Source organism: Lissotriton vulgaris, chromosome 2_2 (genome assembly GCF_964263255.1).
Source record: "Lissotriton vulgaris chromosome 2_2, aLisVul1.2, whole genome shotgun sequence".
Taxonomy (NCBI): domain Eukaryota; kingdom Metazoa; phylum Chordata; class Amphibia; order Caudata; family Salamandridae; genus Lissotriton; species Lissotriton vulgaris.
The window spans coordinates 322,754,579-322,773,431 of record NC_141688.1 but is presented as its reverse complement, the minus strand read 5'-3'; the positions used below and the strand labels follow the sequence as shown (position 1 = coordinate 322,773,431).

Below are 18,853 nucleotides of genomic sequence, written 5' to 3'. Positions count from 1 at the left end.
GTGGTAAGTCCCTGTCATAATCCTGTCCTCACCTTGGTGTTCCTGTCGTAAGTCTCCTGCAGCTGCAGGTGTGGTAAGTCCCTGTCATACCCCTGTCCTCACCTTGGTGTTCCTGTGGTAAGTCTCCTGCAGCTGCAGGTGTGGTAAGTCCCTGTCATACTCCTGTCCTCACCTTGGTGTTCCTGTCGTAAGTCTCCTGCAGCTGCAGGTGTGGTAAGTCCCTGTGATACTCCTGTCCTCACCTTGGTGTTCCTGTCGTAAGTCTTCTGCAGCTGCAGGTGTGGTAAGTCCCTGTCATACTCCTGTCCTCACCTTGGTGTTCCTGTCGTAAGTCTAGAGTTTGCAGATATCTCTGAGGCTGACACACTGGTAGAATTACTCAACTGTAAATCTGGCTCCCCCAGGGACCCTTTGCCAGCCAAACAATATAAAAAACTGGCACCCCTGCTCAACCCATTCCTTAACCATATCTGGAACGAATCCCTGAGAACGGGCATTTTTCCCGCAAAATGGAAGCATGCGTCCCTAGTCCCCATCCTTAAGAAACCTGATCTTGACCCAGATAACCCTAGTAACTACAGGCCCATCTCTCTCCTGCCCGCCCCAGCTAAGATCCTGGAAAAACTGGTGCACGCCCAGCTTGCCAACTACATTGAATCCCATGGGCTCCTGCATGACTCTCAGCACGGCTTTCGATCGGGCCACAGCACGGAGTCGGCCCTTGTTGAAATGGCTGACTCGGTGAGATGGACGCTGGATCGAGGGTCGAGGGCGGTGTTAGTGCTGCTGGATCTCTCAGCAGCATTTGACACCGTCTCTCATAAGATCCTGCTGAGAAGGCTGGGAGACCTGGGTATCGGCGGTACAGTGTTGAGATGGCTCTCTTCCTACCTGGGTGACCGTACTCAGCAGGTATACACCCCTCCCTACACCTCCACCGCTAGACCACTTAAATGGGGAGTTCCACAGGGCTCCTCCCTGAGCCCGCTCTTGTTCAATGTTTACTTCTCCCCCTTGGCTAAACTGATTGCGCAAACTGGGATTAAATCCACCTCCTACGCTGACGACATTCAGTTACTCTTCACCTTTGATACCCCCACTGCCTCTGCCTTCGACCCATTGAAAAACTGTCTAAGAGACATCTCTAGCTGGATGGACTCCAATTCCCTCCGACTCAACGCGGGAAAGACAGAGATTCTGTTTTTTAACTCACCATCCCCTCTTGATTCTAATTTATGGTGGCCGGATGATCTCAGCCATGCCCCCACGCCTAAAGACTCGGTGAGAAACCTGGGAGTGCGCTGGGATAATCATCTCAGTTTTAACGCCCAGGTTCAAACAGTAGCAGCATCCTGTTTTGCTAAGATCAAGACAATTAGACGGCTCATCAACTACCTGCCGACGGACTGCCGTAAGACTGTGGTACAAGCCCTGATAATATCTCACCTGGACTACGCCAACGCACTATATCTTGGCATCACAGCAGGCCTATGCCACAAGTTACAGACTGTCCAGAATGCTGCTGCTCGGCTGGTGGAGAGAATTCCTGCCAGACATCACATCTCCCCACACCTCCGTAAACTCCACTGGCTCCCCATTGCCAAGAGATGTATTTTTAAGGCCATGACCCTGGCTTTCCGGGCCTCCAAGGGCAAAGGCTCGGCCCATCTGAAAAGCACTCTGAGACCGTATGTCAACACCAGGACATTACGCTCAAATTCCCTACTTCTGCTGGAAACCCCTAGATTTAAACGTACTCGCGCCGGAGGGAAAACATTCGAGGTCTGTGCCACTCGGTGTTGGAATAACCTCCCGGTTGCATTACGAGTCTGTCAAACCGAATTAGCATTCCGAAAGTCCCTGAAAACACATCTCTTCCCCATATAATGCCCCATTGGTGCCTAGCCTCTAAGTTCCATGATTTATCAGCGCCGGGACGCCCCGTTGGGGCAGCTGTTGCGCTTTACAAAATACTCAAATAAATAAATAAATAAAATAAGTCTCCTGCAGCTGCAGGTGTGGTAAGTCCCTGTCTTACTCCTGTCCTCACCTTGGTGTTCCTGTCGTAAGTCTCCTGCAGCTGCATGTGTTTGTAGGTCTCTGTCAGATCCCCGGTCTTTACCGCTGTATGCCAGTGGTAAGTCTCTGTCATACTCCTGTCCTCACCTTGGTGTTCCTATCGTAAGTCTCCTGCAGCTGCAGGTGTTTGCCGATCTTACTGGATAGATCCATCCACTTCCCCTTGAACCATTTCACGGTGGGCTTCTTCAGCAGGTTTTCACCTTTGACCCTGGCCCGGAAGATGATGTTAGCGCCTGAAACAGAAAACAGGGGTCAGAGGCTGAGGTCACCAGAGGGTCGGGGGGGGGGGGGGGGGGAGGGGCGATGGACGCACGCACATATACATTCAGCCACCCCGGACACCCACATACATACATTCACCACATTCACTGACACATGTACAGAACCTGTGCACACATGCACACGTGCACTGCGGGCACACACATCCCATGTGTGCATGCATGGGTCAGGGGCGGAGCAAGGATGCCAGGGGCCCCTGTGCAAGCAAGGGACCGGCCCCTGACTGCTGCTGGGCGGTAAAACACCGCTGTCATCGGGGTTCAACGGGCCACTCTATGGGCCCCGGTGCCACTGCACCTGCTGCACCCCCAGCCGCTCCGTCCCTGGCACCCTGGTACCCCTCCCCGGTGACGTCTTCTGGATTGAGGTGTGAGTGCGGGAAACACCCTCTGTCCAGTAAAAGGCTCAGGTTTGTTCGTTTTCTAGTCCATGGTTTGGGACTCATCGGGCGAGGGACCTGCATGCCTGTGTTACACTGACACGTCACTTCCTTTTAATGAGACCCCTGCTGCTGCAACACCTGGAAGTCTCCAAGTCTCTCCCTTTTAATGAGACCCCTGCTGCTGCAACACCTGGAAGTCTCCAAGTCTCTCCCTTTTAATGAGACCCCTGCTGCTGCAACACCTGGAAGTCTCCAAGTCTCTCCCTTTTAATGAGACCCCTGCTGCTGCAACACCTGGAAGTCTCCAAGCCTCTCCCTTTTCACGAGACCCCTGCTGCTGCAACAACTGGAAGTCTCCAGGTCTCTCCCTTTTAATGAGACCCCTGCTGCTGCAACAACTAGAAGTCTCCGAGTGTCATCCTATTAATGAGGCCCCTGCTGCTGCAACTACTGGAAGTCTCCAGGTCTCTCCCTTTTCACGAGACCCCTGCTGCTGCAACACCTGGAAGTCTCCAGCTCTCTCCCTTTTCACGAGACCCCTGCTGCTGCAACAACTGGAAGTCTCCAAGTCTCTCCCTTTTAATAAGACCCCTGCTGCTGCAACACCTGGAAGTCTCCAAGTCTCTCCCTTTTAATGAGACCCCTGCTGCAACACCTGGAAGTCTCCAAGTCTGTCCCTTTTCACGAGACCCCTGCTGCTTACAAAAACTGGAGTTCTCCAAGTCTCCTCCTATTAATGAGACCCCTGCTGCAACAACTGGAAGTCTCCAAGTCTCTTCACGTGACCCCTCCTTCTTACAAAAACTGGAGGTCTCCAAGTCTCTTCCTTTTAATGAGACACCTGCTGCAACAACTAGAAGTGTCCGAGTCTCCTCCTATTAATGAGGCCCCTGCTGCAAAAACTGGAAGTCTCCAGGTCTCTTCACGAGACCCTTGCTGCTTACAAAAACTGGAGGTCTCCAAGTCTCCTCCAATTAATGAGACCCCTGCTGCTGCAACAACTGGAAGTTTCTAAGTCTCTTCACGAGACCCCTGCTGCTTACAAAAACTGGAGGTCTCCAAGTCTCCTCCTATTAATGAGACTGCTGCTGCTGCAGCAACTGGAAGTCTCCAAGTCTCTTCAGGGGACCCCTGCTGCTTAAAAAAAATAGAAATCTCCAAGTCTCTGCCTTTTAATGAGACCCCTGCTGCTGCAACACCTGGAAGTCTTGAAGTCTCTCCCTTTCATGAGACCCCTGCTACTTACAAAAACTGGAGGTCTCCAAGCCTCTATCTATTAATGAGACCTCTGCCGCAACAACTGGAAGTCTCCAGGTCTCTCTCTTTTAATGAGACCCCTGCTGAGGCAACAACAGGAAGACTCCAAATCTCTCTATTTTAATGAGACCCCTGCTGCTGCAACACCTGGGTGTCTCCAAGTCTCTCCCTTTTAATGAGACCCCTGCTGCTGCACCTCCTGGGAGTGCCTCTCTGCATACCAGGGCCCATCCATGGGGTGGTCAGACTAAAAGGCACGGGCACTGGTACAAGCCACCATGACAGGTCCCGAGTGAGAGGGGGCGGTATCCATCGGTGCAGTCGGTGCAGCGGCACCGGGCTCAGAGGCCTGGACCCAGATTATTGCTGTATTTCAGTGCTCACACAGCAGTTAGGGGGAGGAGGTATTTCATAGATTGCACTAGGGTTCAGGGCACACTGCCTGCGCCCCTGGTCCACAGTGAAGGACAATGTCGTGGGAGGGGGGTGGGGGTATTCTCCGCGTGATGTGGGGGGACCGGGCGTCGAGTCAAGTTACTCACCGACTACCACTTCTCCATCCTGGGGGCGCTCTAGGAAGAGGCCGATAGGGTCCGCGGGGGCCTCAGGCTCTGCGGGGGGCGGGGGAGCTGGAAGACAAAGTCAGAGTGAGGCAGGCTCTTTGGTTAACACCCCCTTTAAAATGAACCCTAACTAGCGCCCCCTTCCTCCCAGGCCCTCCCAGTAGGAGGCTTTGATCGAACACCTGCAGTAATGTCCCCCAATCCCCCGGAATGAGTCCTCGCCCACTGGCATGCATTACTCCTGCCTTTCAAGTAGGGGTATCCACTGGTCTATCATACCTCCCCTACTGGCCTGCATCACTCCTGCCTTTCAAGTAGGGGTGTCCACTGGTGTACCATACCTCCCCTACTGGCCTGCATTACTCCTGCCTTTCAAGTAGGGGTGCCAACTGGTCTATCATACCTCCCCTACTGGCCTGCATTACTCCTGCCTTTCAAGTAGGGGTGTCCACTGGTGTACCATACCTCCCCTACTGGCCTGCATTACTCCTGCCTTTCAAGTAGGGGTGTCCACTGGTCTACCATACCTCCCCTACTGGCCTGCATTACTCCTGCCTTTCAAGTAGGGGTATCCACTGGTCTACCATACCTCCCCTACTGGCGTGCATTACTCCTGCCTTTCAAGTAGGGGTGTCCACTGGTCTATCATACCTCCCCTACTGGCCTGCATTACTCCTGCCTTTCAAGTCGGGGTGTCCACTGGTCTACCATAGCTCCCCTACTGGCCTGCATTACTCCTGCCTTTCAAGTTGGGGTGTCCACTGGTCTACCATACCTCCCCTACTGGCCTGCATTACTCCTGCCTTTCAAGTAGGGTTGTCCACTGGTCTACCGTACCTCCCCTACTGGCCTGCATTACTCCTACCTTTCAAGTAGGGGTGTCCACTGGTCTACCATACCTCCCCTACTGGCCTGCATTACTCCTGCCTTTCAAGTAGGGGTATCCACTGGTCTACCATACCTCCCCTACTGGCGTGCATTACTCCTGCCTTTCAAGTAGGGGTGTCCACTGGTCTATCATACCTCCCCTACTGGCCTGCATTACTCCTGCCTTTCAAGTAGGGGTATCCACTGGTCTACCATAGCTCCCCTACTGGCCTGCATTACTCCTGCCTTTCAAGTTGGGGTGTCAACTGGTCTACCATACCTCCCCTACTGGCCTGCATTACTCCTGCCTTTCAAGTAGGGGTGTCCACTGGACTATCATACCTCCCCTACTGGCCTGCATTACTCCTGTCTTTCAAGTAGGGGTGTCCACTGGTCTATCATACCTCCCCTACTGGCTTGCATTACTCCTGCCTTTCAAGTAGGGGTGTCCACTGGTGTACCATACCTCCCCTACTGGCCTGCATTACTCCTGCCTTTCAAGTAGGGGTGTCCACTGGTCTACCATACCTCCCCTACTGGCCTGCATTACTCCTGCCTTTCAAGTTGGGGTGTCCACTGGTCTACCATACCTCCCCTACTGGCCTGCATTACTCCTGCCTTACAAGTTGGGGTGTCCACTGGTCTATCATACCTCCCCTACTGGCCTGCATTACTCCTGCCTTTCAAGAAGGGATGTCCACTGGTCTACCATACCTCCCCTACTGGCCTGCATTACTCCTGCCTTTCAACTAGGGGTGTCCACTGGTCTACCATACCTCCCCTACTGGCCTGCATTACTCCTGCATTTAAAGTAGGGGTATCCTCTGGTCTACCATACCTCCCCTACTGGCCAGCATTACTCCTGCCTTTCAAGTCGGGGTGTCCACTGGTCTACCATAGCTCCCCTACTGGCCTGCATTACTCCTGCCTTTCAAGTTGGGGTGTCCACTGGTCTACCATACCTCCCCTACTGGCCTGCATTACTCCTGCCTTTCAAGTAGGGTTGTCCACTGGTCTACCGTACCTCCCCTACTGGCCTGCATTACTCCTACCTTTCAGGTAGGGGTGTCCACTGGTCTACCATACCTCGCCTACTGGTCTGCATTACTCCTGCCTTTCAAGTAGGGGTGTCCACTGGTCTACCATACCTCCCTTACTGGCCTGCATTACTCCTGCCTTTCAAGTAGGGGTGTCCACTGGTCTACCATACCTCCCCTACTGGCCTGAATTGCTCCTGCCTTTCAAGTAGGGGTGTCCACTGGTCTACCATACCTCCCCTACTGGCCTGCATTACTCCTGCCTTTCAAGTAGGGGTGTCCACTGGTGTACCATACCTCCCCTACTGGCCTGCATTACTCGTGTTTTTCAAGTAGGGGTGTCCACTGGTCTACCATACCTCCCCTACTGGCCTGCATTACTCCTGCCTTTCAAGTAGGGGTGTCCACTGGTCTATCATACCTCCCCTACTGACCTGCATTACTCCTGCCTTTCAAGTAGGGGTGTCCACTGGTCTACCATACCTCCCCTACTGGCCTGCATTACTCCTGCCTTTCAAGTAGGGGTGTCCACTGGTCTATCATACCTCCCCTACTGGCCTGCATTACTCCTGCATTTAAAGAAGGGTTGTCCACTGGTCTACCATACCTCCCCTACTGGCCAGCATTACTCCTGCCTTTCAAGTTGGGGTGTCCACTGGTCTACCATAGCTCCCCTACTGGCCTGCATTACTCCTGCCTTTCAAGTAGGGGTGTCCACTGGTCTACCGTACCTCCCCTACTGGCCAGCATTACTCCTGCCTTTCAGGTAGGGATGTCCACTGGTCTACCATACCTCCCGTACTGGCCTGCATTACTCCTGCCTTTCAAGTAGGGGTGTCCACTGGTCTATCATACCTCCCCTACTGGCCTGCATTACTCCTGTCTTTTAAGTAGGGGTGTCCACTGGTGTACCATACCTCGCCTACTGGCCTGCATTACTCCTGCCTTTCAAGTAGGGGTGTCCACTGGTCTACCATACCTCCCTTACTGGCCTGCATTACTCCTGCCTTTCAAGTAGGGGTGTCCACTGGTCTACCATACCTCCCCTACTGGCCTGCATTACTCCTGCCTTTCAAGTAGGGGTGTCCACTGGTCTACCATACCTCCCCTACTGGCCTGCATTACTCCTGCCTTTCAAGTATGGGTGTCCACTGGTCTACCATACCTCCCCTAGTGGCCTGCATTACTCCTGCCTTTCAAGTAGGGGTGTCCACTGGTGTACCATACCTCCCCTACTGGCCTGCATTACTCCTGTCTTTCAAGTAGGGGTGTCCACTGGTCTACCATACCTCCCCTACTGGCCTGCATTACTCCTGCCTTTCAAGTAGGGGTGTCCACTGGTCTATCATACCTCCCCTACTGGCCTGCATCACTCCTGCCTTTCAAGTAGGGGTGTCCACTGGTCTACCATACCTCCCCTACTGGCCTGCATTACTCCTGCCTTTCAGGTAGGGGTGTCCACCGGTCTACCATACCTCCCCTACTGGCCTGCATTACTCGTGCCTTTCAGGTAGGGGTGTCCACCGGTCTACCATACCTCCCCTACTGGCCTGCATTACTCCTGCCTTTCAGGTAGGGGTGTCCACCGGTCTACCATACCTCTCCTACTGGCCTGCATTACTCCTGCCTTTCAAGTAGGGGTGTCCACCGCTCTACCATACCTCCCCTACTGGCCTGCATTACTCCTGCCTTTCAAGTTGGGGTGTCCACCGGTCTACCATACCTCCCCTACTGGCCTGCATTACTCCTGCCTTTCAAGTAGGGGTGTCCACCGGTCTACCATACCTCCCCTACTGGCCTGCATTACTGCTGCCTTTCAGGAAGGGGTATCCACCGGTCTACCATACCTCCCCTACTGGCCTTAATTACTCCTGCCTTTCAAGTAGGGGTGTCCACTGGTGTACCATACCTCGCCTACTGGCCTGCATTACTCCTGCCTTTCAAGTAGGGGTGTCCACTGGTCTACCATACCTCCCTTACTGGCCTGCATTACTCCTGCCTTTCAAGTAGGGGTGTCCACTGGTCTACCATACCTCCCGTACTGGCCTGCATTACTCCTGCCTTTCAAGTAGGGGTGTCCACTGGTCTATCATACCTCCCCTACTGGCCTGCATTACTCCTGTCTTTTAAGTAGGGGTGTCCACTGGTGTACCATACCTCGCCTACTGGCCTGCATTACTCCTGCCTTTCAAGTAGGGGTGTCCACTGGTCTACCATACCTCCCTTACTGGCCTGCATTACTCCTGCCTTTCAAGTAGGGGTGTCCACTGGTCTACCATACCTCCCCTACTGGCCTGCATTACTCCTGCCTTTCAAGTAGGGGTGTCCACTGGTCTACCATACCTCCCCTACTGGCCTGCATTACTCCTGCCTTTCAAGTATGGGTGTCCACTGGTCTACCATACCTCCCCTAGTGGCCTGCATTACTCCTGCCTTTCAAGTAGGGGTGTCCACTGGTCTACCATACCTCCCCTACTGGCCTGCATTACTCCTGTCTTTCAAGTAGGGGTGTCCACTGGTCTACCATACCTCCCCTACTGGCCTGCATTACTCCTGCCTTTCAAGTAGGGGTGTCCACTGGTCTATCATACCTCCCCTACTGGCCTGCATCACTCCTGCCTTTCAAGTAGGGGTGTCCACTGGTCTACCATACCTCCCCTACTGGCCTGCATTACTCCTGCCTTTCAGGTAGGGGTGTCCACCGGTCTACCATACCTCCCCTACTGGCCTGCATTACTCGTGCCTTTCAGGTAGGGGTGTCCACCGGTCTACCATACCTCCCCTACTGGCCTGCATTACTCCTGCCTTTCAGGTAGGGGTGTCCACCGGTCTACCATACCTCTCCTACTGGCCTGCATTACTCCTGCCTTTCAAGTAGGGGTGTCCACCGCTCTACCATACCTCCCCTACTGGCCTGCATTACTCCTGCCTTTCAAGTTGGGGTGTCCACCGGTCTACCATACCTCCCCTACTGGCCTGCATTACTCCTGCCTTTCAAGTAGGGGTGTCCACCGGTCTACCATACCTCCCCTACTGGCCTGCATTACTGCTGCCTTTCAGGAAGGGGTATCCACCGGTCTACCATACCTCCCCTACTGGCCTTAATTACTCCTGCCTTTCAAGTAGGGGTATCCACTGGTCTACCATACCTCCCCTACTGGCCTGCATTACTCCTGCCTTTCAAGTAGGGGTATCCACTGGTCTACCATACCTCCCCTACTGGCCTGGTCTACCATACCTCCCCTACTGGCCTGCATTACTCCTGCCTTTCAAGTAGGGGTGTCCACTAGTCTGCCATACCTCCCCTACTGGCCTGCATTACTCCTGCCTTTCAAGTAGGGGTGTCCACTGGTCTACCATACCTCCCCTACTGGCCTGCATTACTCCTGCCTTTCAAGTAGGGGTATCCACTGGTCTACCATACCTCCCCTACTGGCCTGGTCTACCATACCTCCCCTACTGGCCTGCATTACTCCTGCCTTTCAAGTTGGGGTGTCCACTGGTCACCCGTACGTCCCTTGCTGTCCTGTTTTACTCCTGCCTTTCACGTTGGGCTCTCCGCGGCCCATCCACGCCTCCCCTGCAGACCTGTTTTACTCCTACCTTTCAAGTAGGACTAGCCTAGGTTTCCTGCCTTCCTTTCCGATCCTTTACCCCTCTCCTCTTACCCTCAGAGCTCGGGGGTCCTTCCGGTTGGGGTGTCTCTGCTGGTGCCTCCGAGGAGCAGCCGGCCGCAGGGGTCTCTGGGGGCGCATCAGGGGCGGGGGCGGGGGCGGGGGCCGGCTCAGCCTTCTCTATAAAAACAAAGCAGAAAATGTACATTAAAACAAGCAGCAGAACCAGAGCCAAGATTGTGAGCTAGAGATACACAACAGAGCCCCGTGCCAACACCCTGGGAAGACACACAGCAGAGCCCTCTGTCTGCCAGGACAGTGAGCTAGAGATACACAACAGAGCCCCGTGCCAACACCCGGGGAAGACACACAGCAGGGCCCTCTGTCTGCCAGGACAGTGAGCTAGAGATACACAACAGAGCCCCGTGCCAACACCCGGGAGGACACACAGCAGGGCCCTCTGTCTGCCAGGACAGTGAGCTAGAGATACACAACAGAGCCCCGTGCCAACACCCGGGGAAGACACACAACAGGGCCCTCTGTCTGCCAGGACAGTGAGCTAAAGATACACAACAGAGCCACGTGCCAACACCCGGGGAAGACACACAGCAGCGGGCCCTCTGTCTGCCAGGACAGTGAGCTAGAGATACACAACAGAGCCTCGCGCCAACACCCTGGGATTCAGACACACAGCAGGGCCCTCTGTCTGCCAGGACAGTGAGCTAGAGATACACAACAGAGCCTCGCGCCAACACCCTGGGATTCAGACACACAGCAGGGCCCTCTGTCTGCCAGGACAGTGAGCTAAAGATACACAACAGAGCCCTCTGCCAACACCCGGGGAAGACACACAGCAGGGCCTTCTGTCTGCCAGGACAGTGAGCTAAAGATACACAACAGAGCCCTGTGCCAACACCCGGGGAAGACACACAGCAGGGCCCTCTGTCTGCCAGGACAGTGAGCTAGAGATACACAACAGAGCCACGTGCCAACACCCGGGGAAGACACACAGCAGGGCCCTCTGTCTGCCAGGACAGTGAGCTAGAGAGACACAACAGAGCCACGTGCCAACATCCGGGGAAGACACACAGCAGGGCCCTCTGTCTGCCAGGACAGTGAGCTAGAGATACACAACAGAGCCCCGTGCCAACACCCTGGGAAGACACACAGCAGGGCCCTCTGTCTGCCAGGACAGTGAGCTAGAGATACACAACAGAGCCCCGTGCCAACACCCGGGAGGACACACAACAGGGTCCTCTGTCTGCCAGGACAGTGAGCTAGAGATACACAACAGAGCCACGTGCCAACACCCTGGGAAGACACACAGCAGAGCCCTCTGTCTGCCAGGACAGTGAGCTAGAGATACACAACAGAGCCCCGTGCCAACACCCGGGGAAGACACACAGCAGGGCCCTCTGTCTGCCAGGACAGTGAGCTAGAGATACACAACAGAGCCCCGTGCCAACACCCGGGAGGACACACAGCAGGGCCCTCTGTCTGCCAGGACAGTGAGCTAGAGATACACAACAGAGCCCCGTGCCAACACCCGGGGAAGACACACAACAGGGCCCTCTGTCTGCCAGGACAGTGAGCTAAAGATACACAACAGAGCCACGTGCCAACACCCGGGGAAGACACACAGCAGCGGGCCCTCTGTCTGCCAGGACAGTGAGCTAGAGATACACAACAGAGCCTCGCGCCAACACCCTGGGATTCAGACACACAGCAGGGCCCTCTGTCTGCCAGGACAGTGAGCTAGAGATACACAACAGAGCCTCGCGCCAACACCCTGGGATTCAGACACACAGCAGGGCCCTCTGTCTGCCAGGACAGTGAGCTAAAGATACACAACAGAGCCCTCTGCCAACACCCGGGGAAGACACACAGCAGGGCCTTCTGTCTGCCAGGACAGTGAGCTAAAGATACACAACAGAGCCCTGTGCCAACACCCGGGGAAGACACACAGCAGGGCCCTCTGTCTGCCAGGACAGTGAGCTAGAGATACACAACAGAGCCACGTGCCAACACCCGGGGAAGACACACAGCAGGGCCCTCTGTCTGCCAGGACAGTGAGCTAGAGAGACACAACAGAGCCACGTGCCAACATCCGGGGAAGACACACAGCAGGGCCCTCTGTCTGCCAGGACAGTGAGCTAGAGATACACAACAGAGCCCCGTGCCAACACCCTGGGAAGACACACAGCAGGGCCCTCTGTCTGCCAGGACAGTGAGCTAGAGATACACAACAGAGCCCCGTGCCAACACCCGGGAGGACACACAACAGGGTCCTCTGTCTGCCAGGACAGTGAGCTAGAGATACACAACAGAGCCACGTGCCAACACCCTGGGAAGACACACAGCAGAGCCCTCTGTCTGCCAGGACAGTGAGCTAGAGATACACAACAGAGCCCCGTGCCAACACCCGGGGAAGACACACAGCAGGGCCCTCTGTCTGCCAGGACAGTGAGCTAGAGATACACAACAGAGCCCCGTGCCAACACCCGGGAGGACACACAGCAGGGCCCTCTGTCTGCCAGGACAGTGAGCTAGAGATACACAACAGAGCCCCGTGCCAACACCCGGGGAAGACACACAACAGGGCCCTCTGTCTGCCAGGACAGTGAGCTAAAGATACACAACAGAGCCACGTGCCAACACCCGGGGAAGACACACAGCAGAGCCCTCTGTCTGCCAGGACAGTGAGCTAGAGATACACAACAGAGCCCTGTGCCAACACCCTGGGATTCAGACACACAGCAGGGCCCTCTGTCTGCCAAGACAGTGAGCTAAAGATACACAACAGAGCCCTGTGCCAACACCCGGGGAAGACACACAGCAGGGCCTTCTGTCTGCCAGGACAGTGAGCTAAAGATACACAACAGAGCCCTGTGCCAACACCCGGGGAAGACACACAGCAGGGCCCTCTGTCTGCCAGGACAGTGAGCTAGAGATACACAACAGAGCCCTGTGCCAACACCCGGGGAAGACACACAGCAGGGCCCTCTGTCTGCCAGGACAGTGAGCTAAAGATACACAACAGAGCCACGTGCCAACACCCGGGGAAGACACACAGCAGAGCCCTCTGTCTGCCAGGACAGTGAGCTAGAGATACACAACAGAGCCTCGCGCCAACACCCTGGGATTCAGACACACAGCAGGGCCCTCTGTCTGCCAGGACAGTGAGCTAGAGATACACAACAGAGCCACGTGCCAACACCCTGGGATTCAGACACACAGCAGGGCCCTCTGTCTGCCAGGACAGTGAGCTAGAGATACACAACAGAGCCACGTGCCAACACCCGGGGAAGACACACAGCAGGGCCCTCTGTCTGCCAGGACAGTGAGCTAGAGAGACACAACAGAGCCACGTGCCAACACCCGGGGAAGACACACAGCAGGGCCCTCTGTCTGCCAGGACAGTGAGCTAGAGATACACAACAGAGCCCCGTGCCAACACCCTGGGAAGACACACAGCAGGGCCCTCTGTCTGTCAGGACAGTGAGCTAGAGATACACAACAGAGCCACGTGCCAACACCCTGGGATTCAGACACACAGCAGAGCCCTCTGTCTGCCAGGACAGTGAGCTAAAGATACACAACAGAGCCCTGTGCCAACACCCGGGGAAGACACACAACAGGGCCCTCTGTCTGTCAGGACAGTGAGCTAGAGATACACAACAGAGCCTCGCGCCAACACCCTGGGATTCAGACACACAGCAGGGCCCTCTGTCTGCCAGGACAGTGAGCTAAAGATACACAACAGAGCCCTGTGCCAACACCCGGGGAAGACACACAGCAGGGCCTTCTGTCTGCCAGGACAGTGAGCTAAAGATACACAACAGAGCCCTGTGCCAACACCCGGGGAAGACACACAGCAGGGCCCTCTGTCTGCCAGGACAGTGAGCTAGAGATACACAACAGAGCCCTGTGCCAACACCCGGGGAAGACACACAGCAGGGCCCTCTGTCTGCCAGGACAGTGAGCTAAAGATACACAACAGAGCCACGTGCCAACACCCGGGGAAGACACACAGCAGAGCCCTCTGTCTGCCAGGACAGTGAGCTAGAGATACACAACAGAGCCTCGCGCCAACACCCTGGGATTCAGACACACAGCAGGGCCCTCTGTCTGCCAGGACAGTGAGCTAGAGATACACAACAGAGCCACGTGCCAACACCCTGGGATTCAGACACACAGCAGGGCCCTCTGTCTGCCAGGACAGTGAGCTAGAGATACACAACAGAGCCACGTGCCAACACCCGGGGAAGACACACAGCAGGGCCTTCTGTCTGCCAGGACAGTGAGCTAGAGAGACACAACAGAGCCACGTGCCAACATCCGGGGAAGACACACAGCAGGGCCCTCTGTCTGCCAGGACAGTGAGCTAGAGATACACAACAGAGCCCCGTGCCAACACCCTGGGAAGACACACAGCAGGGCCCTCTGTCTGCCAGGACAGTGAGCTAGAGATACACAACAGAGCCCCGTGCCAACACCCGGGAGGACACACAACAGGGCCCTCTGTCTGCCAGGACAGTGAGCTAGAGATACACAACAGGGCCCTGTGCCAACACCCGGGGAAGACACACAGCAGGGCCCTCTGTCTGCCAGGACAGTGAGCTAGAGATACACAACAGAACCCTGTGCCAACACCGGGGGAAGACACACAGCAGGGCCCTCTGTCTGCCAGGACAGTGAGCTAGAGATACACAACAGAGCCCCGTGCCAACACCCGGGAAGACACACAGCAGGGCCCTCTGTCTGCCAGGACAGTGAGCTAGAGATACACAACAGAGCCACGTGCCAACACCCGGGGAAGACACACAGCAGGGCCTTCTGTCTGCAAGGACAGTGAGCTAGAGATACACAACAGAGCCCTGTGCCAACACCCGGGGAAGACACACAGCAGGGCCCTCTGTCTGCCAGGACAGTGAGCTAGAGATACACAACAGAGCCCTGTGCCAACACCCGGGAGGACACACAGCAGGGCCCTCTGTCTGCCAGGACAGTGAGCTAGAGATACACAACAGAGCCCTGTGCCAACACCCTGGGATTCAGACACACAGCAGGGCCCTCTGTCTGCCAGGACAGTGAGCTAGAGATACACAACAGAGCCCTGTGCCAACACCCGGGAGGACACACAGCAGGGCCCTCTGTCTGCCAGGACAGTGAGCTAGAGATACATAACAGAGCCACGTGCGAACACCCGGGGAAGACACACAGCAGGGCCTTCTGTCTGCCAGGACAGTGAGCTAGAGATACACAACAGAGCCACTTGCCAACACCCGGGGAAGACACACAGCAGGGCCCTCTGTCTGCCAGGACAGTGAGCTAGAGATACACAACAGAGCCACGTGCCAACACCCGGGGAAGACACACAGCAGGGCCCTCTGTCTGCCAGGACAGTGAGCTAGAGATACACAACAGAGCCTCGTGCCAACACCCTGGGAAGACACACAGCAGGGCCCTCTGTCTGCCAGGACAGTGAGCTAGAGATACACAACACAGCCCTGTGCCAACACCCTAGGATTCAGACACACAGCAGGGCCCTCTGCCTGCCAGGACAGTGAGCTAGAGATACACAACAATAAGCCCTGTGCCAACACCCAGGGAAGACACACAACAGGGCCCTCTGTCTGCCAGGACAGTGAGCTAGAGATACACAACAGAGCTCTGTGCCAACACCCAGGGAAGACACACAACAGAGCCCTCTGTCTGCCAGGAGAGTGAGCTAGAGATACACAACAGAGCCTCGTGCCAACACCCTGGGATTCAGACACACAGCAGGGCCCTCTGTCTGCCAGGACAGTGAGCTAGAGATACATAACAGAGCCCTGTGCCAACACCCGGGGAAGACACACAGCAGGGCCCTCTGTCTGCCAGGACAGTGAGCTAGAGATACACAACAGAGCCCTGTGCCAACACCCGTGAAAGTCACACAACAGGGCCCTCTGTCTGCCAGGACAGTGAGCTAGAGATACACAACAGAGCTCTGTGCCAACACCCTGGGATTCATACACACAGAAGGGCCCTCTGTCTGCCAGGACAGTGAGCTAGAGATACACAAAAGAGCCTGTACCAACACCCGGGGAAGACACACAGCAGGGCCCTCTGTCTGCCAGGACAGTGAGCTAGAGATACACAACAGAGCCTCGTGCCAACACCCGGGAGGACACACAGCAGGGCCCTCTGTCTGCCAGGACAGTGAGCTAGAGATACACAACAGAGCCCTGTGCCAACACCCTGGGATTCAGACACACAGCAGGGCCACCTGTCTGCCAGGACAGTGAGCTAGAGATACACAACAGAGCCTCGTGCCAACACCCTGGGATTCAGACACACAGCAGGGCCCTCTGTCTGCCAGGACAGTGAGCTAGAGATACACAACAGAGCCCTGTGCCAACACCCTGGGATTCAGACACACAGCAGGGCCCTCTGTCTGCCAGGACAGTGAGCTAGAGATACACAACAGAGCCCTGTGCCAACACCCTGGGATTCAGACACACAGCAGGGCCCTCTGTCTGCCAGGACAGTGAGCTAGAGATACACAACAGAGCCCCGTGCCAACACCCGGGAGGACACACAGCAGGGCCCTCTGTCTGCCAGGACAGTGAGCTAGAGATACACAACAGAGCCCTTTGTCAACACCCGGGGAAGACACACAACAGGGCCCTCTGTCTGCCAGGACAGTGAGCAAGAGATACACAACAGAGCCTCGTGCCAACACCCGGGAGGACACACAGCAGGGCCCTCTGTCTGCCAGGACAGTGAGCTAGAGATACACAACAGAGCCCTGTGCCAACACCCTGGGATTCAGACACACAGCAGGGCCCTCTGTCTGCCAGGACAGTGAGCTAGAGTGTGAGAAGTTGGCCTGATATGTAGTGTTTCCAATTCTGGAACCACTTGGTATCAGTCCAAACAAACCCCAAAGATGTCAGGTTGTAAGTCAACCTTGTAGACAAGCTATCCTAATGGTAGCATGGACTAAGCAGCCTTAAAGGCTTAACTTAAGAGGTCGTGTTAAGCGAGCTGTTTTACCACATACAATCCTGTAATCAAATGAAAGGACACCACACAAGTATATATTGTAAAAATATATGTATTTATTTCTAAATTACTCCCCAGTACTCTTTATGAGGAAAGGGGCACAAGCGTTAAATCAAAAGCACAGTAAAACATATAAAGTTGCACAATTATGGTTGAGGGCGGGTGGCCACTCAGACCATATACTAAAAAAGTGGTATAAGTAACACTTATCGAACAATGGTTAGGCCTAGGGCCTAGAGATTCGCTGGGAGCAGTCAGGACTAGCAATGCTGAAGTCGGGAGTAGCCCACAGGAGACGGGTGCAGCACGGAAAGTGCGGCGCGCACCAATGCAATGTCAATGGTGCGTAAAAGTTAGATAAAGTGAATTAAAAGATACTTCTGCTGAACCTAGAAACACAAAACTTTAGACACAGACCCTAGAGGTGTGTACCAGTGTGGGAACACCGGCGTTGCAATGTTACCTCACCCACAGGCCGTGGGTGCACAGGGTCGAAGTGGCGTCGGGTTCTGACAAGCAGGTTCTTGGTGCTTGAAGCTGTTGCAGCTGCAGGCGATGTGAAGCAGAAGTGTCCGGTGCGATCCAAGGGTGGATCTGAAGTGGTGAAGACCTGAAAGCAGAGGGGACAATGTTCAAAGTCACTGACCAGTGACCACCGTGGAACCAGATCGGAACCAGGCAAAGTCGGGTGCAAACAGGTGATCAGGGGTTGCTTCTCTCTGCAGCCACGTGGACACGAAGAGGTCAAGGACGTCCAGGAGTCGATCACGAGCTGTCCCTCGAAGGCTCTAGCTGATGGCGGTGTCGGCAACTCGATTGAAGCAAACAAGCCTTGGCTAATGCAATCCACGGGGAAAGTGAAAAAGGCTTATTACTTGGACCAGCAAGGTCAGAGCGGGTACTCCTTTCTACAGGAGCGAGGGAAGGTCTGCAGCAACCAGACCCACAGTGTAAATCGTAGGTTTCGTTGCCAAGATGGCCGCTGACCACGTGACAAGCGGCCGGGATGGCGAGTCAAGTGGCAAAAAGCAAAAGGGCCCCACGTAGATTGTGGAGATGCTGGAGGGCTGGTCTTTGGCGCAAATGCTGCTCCGTTGTCGGGCTTCTCAAACCCCAAAGCACAGAGTCGAGGGTGCCTCGGGTGCTGCGCAGTCAGCGTCTCGGGGTTCTTTCAAGATGGCCGCTCCCACGTCTCTCGGTACCTCCACGGGTCCCTTCTTTGCAGGGACTGTGGATCGAGCTGGGAGAGGTCTGGGAAGCTGGGTCTTGTCAGGCTCTGCACTCGGACTCCGGCGGGAGGCGGCGGCAAAGCAGACGTCGAGGTGCTGGGTGATGCCTGTGTTCACAGGGTGGCCCCTCCTAGGCCACAAGGGAGATGCTCTTCAGTTTTCTGTCATCAGAATGTCGAAGTCCAGTCGTCTTCTTAGTTTAAAGTTGATTTCAGGATGATCTGAGTTGCATTGGCACTGCTCCCCCTCTTATTCCAATCTGAGGGGTGGATCTCCTGCTAGGTCCCTCCCCTATGGGTGGGACCAGGAAGGGGGGTGGTTACACCCCCTTTCCTTTGTCCAGGTCTCACTGGAGCTGGGGCTGGGCTGCCCCAGAACCGGTTTGACCGGATTATGCAAGGGGAAGCCTTGTGCTCCCCAGGCACTGTCTGGTTTCATTCAAACCTCCCTGCTACAATCCACTATCTCCTGTCTGGGGTGGTGTCACACCTCC

The 18,853-nt window shown here is 55.3% G+C and overlaps 1 protein-coding gene across 1 annotated transcript in view; it reads right to left on the bottom strand.

Annotated features, from left to right (window-relative positions):
• Window positions 1–18,853, bottom strand: part of MYBPC3 (myosin binding protein C3) — a 412,405-nt gene that overhangs the window by 305,361 nt on the left and 88,191 nt on the right. The window contains exons 3-5 of the mRNA XM_086959710.1: window positions 10,136–10,261; window positions 4,543–4,629; window positions 2,167–2,315 (exon numbers count right to left, since the gene is read on the bottom strand). Coding sequence (XP_086815836.1) covers window positions 2,167–2,315; window positions 4,543–4,629; window positions 10,136–10,261 — 362 coding nt within the window. The remainder of the gene's footprint in view (window positions 1–2,166; window positions 2,316–4,542; window positions 4,630–10,135; window positions 10,262–18,853) is intronic.